The sequence below is a fragment of the Andrena cerasifolii genome, chromosome 2, assembly GCF_050908995.1.
Source record: "Andrena cerasifolii isolate SP2316 chromosome 2, iyAndCera1_principal, whole genome shotgun sequence".
Classification (NCBI taxonomy): domain Eukaryota; kingdom Metazoa; phylum Arthropoda; class Insecta; order Hymenoptera; family Andrenidae; genus Andrena; species Andrena cerasifolii.
In genome coordinates, this window is record NC_135119.1 from 8,602,194 (window position 1) to 8,608,193 (window position 6,000).

Below are 6,000 nucleotides of genomic sequence, written 5' to 3' on the forward strand. Positions count from 1 at the left end.
AGTTTCACCGAGACTTCGCGAAATTTGAAATCGTTGAACGCGAGATCTCGATAGCGCCCACCGTTCCCCAGGAATATAATTACAGAGAGACTAACGGGCGGGGTAATTAGCCGTAATGCGATATCTCTGGAGCGTACACTTCGATCTTGATTGTGAATAAAATGTATGCAAACGCGGCCGAGCGATTTTCCGTGCGACGGGATGAATGGCGGCGAGGCTTTCCCACGAGATGTTTTTCCGCGCTTCAATGTCAGAGACGCGCGATAATTGAACGCTGGAACTGTTCCATTCTAGTTTTTCTTCGTGCCAAGGACTAGTGGTATAATAAGTCAGTTACTTATAATAATGCAGATCTCTCCTTATACGCGTGGCATTTAAAATTTTTATGTCAAAGTGGAATGTAATTGCCGTGTACAGAGGAACCTCTGCTCCTCTATTCGTCTATCGCGTTGGAAACGTAATTGCGAGTATCATTTCCTTTGGTAGAAGTGTTTGGATGTTGGGGGAGGAAGCTTGGATTATTAGAGGCGCTGATTAATGGAAGGCGCTGTTGAATGCTGCGAAATATACGTGTGGATGAAGGAAGGTTTAATGTACCATCTCGATTACCCTATAAAATCATCGCGGGGTTATTAGAAAAATAGAAACCGCCGTGCTCAGTCTCCTGCAACCGGGAGACAGCGTTGTGTCGAAAGAACATTGTTCTTCAAAATGAATCCGCAGGTGCACAATTAAGAAGCAGCATCCGTAACTGCAACGTTAGCTTTCTGACCACCAATCGAGCACTTTACAATCATGTAACCTGCCCTTGGCACAGTTCGAATTGTGTTATTACTTCATTGTTAGGATCTGAGAAACTTCTCAAGTTACTCATGACAGGCAAATTAATACTGCCAGGCTCGTCGGTGTGGGTCTGTCTCTTCTTTCGCAGAAGCATTTAATTAACTGTGAAATAATTTATGTACATTTGGAGCTCCATCTGATAACAGAGTACTGTCACAGCTATCGGCAACAACTTATTAACAATTTTTCTACGATGAGTATTCTGAATTATGCATTTCGTGGAAATAATTTTGCAGCTGGGACTGAAAATATGGGTCCACGAGTACCTTCGACAATAGATGTTGTAAATGTTTTGATGCAGTTAAATTAATAATTCAATAAAATGAATTTATCGAAATAGTGTTTTAAACAGTTGTCTCGTTTACCGACCGCGAAGCTTAGTATCCACCTAGCGGCGTAAGGCACGAACTAAAGCCAAAGATACATTTTGGACCAGGAAATTCTGAAGAGTTAATGGAAGCACAGAATGATATAGGAGGTGGCTTACTTTCAAAGCGACCACACCATTTTCAAAATATTACGCAGTATCATAAATTAACGAACATCTCATACACTAAGAATGATTTATGGACTTTTGCAGTTGTATCTTGAAGTATAGATCCTTGGCTACTTTCCCATTCCATATTTACAATCATTTAGTTTCTATTTACTTAGCTATTAACAGTTCTTGCTCACGGTTACGAGTTACGACAAACCACACCCTGTCTTTATTAAATACTCCCGCTTTTCAATGATTTATGCACATTCTGATAATAATCTATGCCCTTCTGCAGTTGCATCTTAGAATGTAATCCCGTATGCATTGCATTCAAATATCCCTGAATATCGCAGGGTTAAGTGTATTGAATGAACACTATTTAGGTATTATAAAACTATGTTTGCAACGCGATTAATTCCACGTGCTACAAAAATTGTTTGGATATGAAGCAAGAAATTAAAATAACTCTCTAATTAACTAGTTGCCTATTCTAATAACTGATTTTACTCGTTTAATAAAAAATGTTTAATCACTGGTACGTGTTCATTTACTGGTGCATCCACCTCCCTGTCATGCGTATTGAAGTTATGTATCCAATAGGAACAGAAATTCAACAGAGTTTATAGGAACACATGATGTTGGTGGAGGTCGTTCCAGGGCCGGCAAAGAGGGGAAGAGAGAGAGAGAGAGAGAGAGAGAGAGAGAGAGAGAGAAAGTGTGTGTGACGAAGATAGTGATAGGTGGCGTGCCACTAACTTTAGTTATATGTGATCCTGTCACTGATGCCAGAATCGTGGGACGTGGGACAAATGCTTACCATTTCATTTACCAATTACCTACTCCTATCGCACTGCGCACAAGCATATCCCTACTCTTGTCGTGTACGTTGCCTGTACGGCTCTCTCCTCCGGTTTCCTCCAACAATTCGCATTGCCGAAACTCGAGCATGTGAATCGCAATCAGGAAGTCGGGAGTTCAAATCTCAGTGCCGACGGTCTTACTTTATTTTTAATTATTATTATTATTATTCTCTAATTTCACTAAATTATTCTTTCTAACTTCTCAGAAGAATAAAAACTTGAAAATTATTAATTTGCAAAGCATTTTGTTTTGTGAATGATGCAATTCGCGTTATCGAAAACCGCTGCAGCTGACTGACGTACGATGCTAGTTCTACATGTACATAAGTAGAAATAAACACGATTGAAACCATACTTACAATTATAATTGTGCACGGAAAAATATAAATATTACTATAAACTTATCTTTTTTCGTTGGAAAACAATAATTCCATAGAAATAAATGCACTGGACGATGGAAGACATATGTATGTAAGCCACTATAATTTAATTATCATTATTTTAATCAAAACGTGTACTTACATGTGGGTAGATCTAGAATGCGCGCGCATTCTATTCAAACTCGTGAAGAAACACGTTAAACTTACTTATTGGTCTGTTTGAATTCGTAGCGAGCGCGATTAATTATTGTGCACGGCGTAAACAATTTATCTACTCGATGAGAATTCGGAAAAGTAGTCAGAATTAACCTAATATATTAATTGCGGTCGACTATAATAATTTCGAGATAGCAATGGGATTTCATTGAAGTAGAGAAAGCTATTGATAAATTTAAACTTTATTTGAACTCGCACTTTTTGCTACGTTGTACAATGTTAATCGGTTATATTTGTTTTAAAAAAGATTACAAAATATTTTAAACGCGGTGTATATTAACTTCGAGGGCGGTATTTCAGAGTCGCTTCTTAAAACTACTAGACCAGTAGAGGATGCCGAATGCTTAAACGATCTTAAGAATAAGTAGCGACTGTGAATACCGCCCGAGTATATTATCGAGTATAGAATTGCAATGTGCTGTTAATACAATCATTGGTAACATTTTCATTAGAAAGGTCTATTAAAGTTAGTGCGACTCGACCAGAGAAAAATTATACATATCTACACCCCAGAGCCTGAGCGTATTAAGCCCGCTTTCTTTAAAAAAAAAAAACAGTTTACATGTTTCCGAAAGAGTGAGAAATTTGATACGGGAAACACGCGAATGTGATTTTTAAAAAAAAAGCGGACTTAATACGCTCTGGCTTTGGGGTCCAGACATATAAATCGCATGAATCCTAGTTAAGTTTTATTCGTTGAAATAGAAAGTTAACAAGTGTTTAAATGCAATTCTCATTTCAACAACTTTTTACAATTATTACATTTCGAAAGTGAATACACATTAAATATAACTAAAGTGGTAAATACTTCATAATGTATCACGAAGCGGGAAAGAGACAAACGTTCGTTTCTACGGTTACTGCTTCTCAATACCTACATTGATACCCATATTAGGATCGTTTGAGCAACCCCCATGTGTGAACATTTTTGGTATATCTTGACCATAATAAATTTTCGCATTTTGGGCCAGCGATTCATACTTCTTCAGTTCTAAGAATTCTTTAGTAAGAAGGAGATTGTTAGCCTCCGCCTGCATTTTCATTTGATAATACCCAGCATCGGAACGGCTCCTTTCCCTAGCCAGATGCATTTCGTCTTCGATAGATGCTATTCGTTGCAATGATTCTTTCTCCATGATTTTCTGATTATACTGAATTTTCGCCACTAGGGCCTCCTTCTCTGCTTCAATCACTGCCTTCTTCCTGTCAGTCTCGGCATCTTTCTCTACTACTTTTTGATGCTGCGTAGATATTAATAGTTTTGTTTTCTCCGCCTCCCTGTGAGAGTACACATACATGTGTTATCGTTGCCAGCATCATCATTAATTCATTTAAATTTCTACTCACATTAGCTCGTAATTCTTTCTAATAGTCTCTGGGATTTTTGGTTTCGTAACTCTGACGGCATGGATGCTTAAGCCAGGTGCTAAGTCATTTAAGTCCTTCTGCAGTTGAGTTTTCAAGTTCTCATCTATTTGATCGAATAAGTCTATATACACTTCGTGCAACGTGTGTACTGAACAAAATTGGTTCAATTCGTGATGGATCTTATTAAATATTAATGTTTGATCGTAGTCTGCGGTGAAGTTACGCACCATATTATAAACTGTACATTAAAGAAAAAGTCGATTAGTACGTAATATTGCGACACTTCGAAGTTCAGTTTCCTTAATCGTAAGTATGTATATGCGTGAGAATATTACCACTATTTGCATCCAGTATATTTACAACTTCTATTCGATCGAAATAGATCATCACGCCACCGCTGGTTCCACATGGTACATTCTTTACTTCGTCTGTTTGCATCGTGACTTGAACCGAGCGATAGGTTGTTAACAACGGTATCATCATGTGAAACCCTGGATTACTTACTTGTGGCAATAACGCACCTCCCTGTATCGTATAACAATCCAGGATACATCTTTAGATTGTATCGTTTTTTAGGGATAGATTATTACTTACCCTAAAGTAAACACCAACATGACCTTCTTCTATACGATGCAGAGAAAAGTTAAAAACCACTACCAAACAGATGGAGAAGCATATGCCAATGATGCTTTGATCGAACATGTTAGATGTACTCTGAAATGAATGAAATAGTTTTAAAATACGTTACTGAAAGCGATGTCATTTGCTACTTCTAAATATATATTTTCGTTCGTTCGAAACCGCTACTTTCCCTCGGTATCATGCTGCACGTGTTAATAATACGTTGCATAATATATAATTGATAGTAGGTCAACAAGTTATTTACTTATTTTCTTCGTACCTATACCATAGAGGTTATATTACAAGATTCCGCGAAGTAATTGAAATACTAACTGTGTACTATAAAATAGTATGTCGGGCAGCGATAAATTCGCGAATTTAGATCCTCGAAGAATAAAATTTCTGTAACTTCATACTTCTAAAGCGCACTATTTATGTTTTAACCGGCCGCCATAGTGCGCAATTGCACGCAATGGTGCGACATGGTGCGATAAGTGACAAGTGAAGTGACATAGAGGTTTTTACTGTAAGGTGAACACAGAGGCTCGACACTTCCAGCGAAATCCGTGGCCAGAGATAAGCTTTCGAGTCAACTCGCGAGCGACGCTGATGTCGCACTTGGCAACAAAAGATTATTTTAGGCTTTTGTTATCGTGTCTCAATCATAGGCATGTACAGAGTCATCATTTAATCTTGCAAGTTCGGAGAGCTGCCAGTGACCGCTGAACAGCAGTGGTGCTCGAGCTTCGAAAATTTGGGGATGGTCTCTTTCAAATTAACGTCACAAAGAGCTATTCGGAATTTCTCGGCCCGGGTTGAAGAATTTGGGGCCTTTTTCGTATCACTTTTGAACTATAAAAGATATCGGAATGCAATTTGCGCCGAAAAATGAGGAAAAATTATTCCCTCTTAATGATGGATAATTTAACATATGTTAAAAAAATATATATTTACTCGCGCCGACCAATGCACGTACAAGTTCAGAGTAAAATCTAGTGAGATCACTCAACAGTGGAGTCTGCTGAATGCAGCCACTGGGTACTCGTCAAGTTAGTTGATAAATTCAAATGGAGCAGAGATTTCCCGCTCTTGTTTTAGTTTCGAAGTCCTCCACGGCGCTATATGTATAATGTTCCACTAATGCTTTGAAAGATACGAGAAATCCGTGTTATGTTTATAGAACAAAGAGCTGAAGAAATATACCAAGGTAGAACTTTTGCATGTACGATGAAAC

The 6,000-nt window shown here is 38.1% G+C and overlaps 1 protein-coding gene and 1 long non-coding RNA gene across 3 annotated transcripts; one reads left to right on the forward strand and one right to left on the reverse strand.

Annotated features, from left to right (window-relative positions):
* The first annotated feature begins 2,810 nt into the window (after nt 1-2,810).
* On the forward strand, nt 2,811-3,353 carry LOC143378661 (uncharacterized). Its single transcript, XR_013088331.1, has 2 exons — nt 2,811-3,048; nt 3,143-3,353. It is a non-coding gene; the product is annotated as an uncharacterized LOC143378661 (long non-coding RNA).
* Nucleotides 3,326-5,336, reverse strand: LOC143378660 (erlin-1). Of its 2 annotated transcripts, none has more exons than XM_076830545.1 (5): nt 5,096-5,336; nt 4,740-4,857; nt 4,481-4,670; nt 4,125-4,383; nt 3,326-4,055 (listed from the first exon to the last, which is right to left on the reverse strand). In XM_076830545.1, exons 2-5 carry the CDS (start codon nt 4,845-4,847, stop codon nt 3,635-3,637), a joined length of 978 nt encoding a protein of 325 aa, XP_076686660.1. In that variant the 5' UTR covers nt 4,848-4,857; nt 5,096-5,336; the 3' UTR covers nt 3,326-3,634. The 2 variants fall into 2 exon arrangements, with proteins under 2 accessions (XP_076686660.1, XP_076686659.1); XM_076830544.1 differs by having other exon boundaries at nt 4,740-4,859; nt 5,100-5,335.
* Nucleotides 5,337-6,000: the final 664 nt, after the last annotated feature.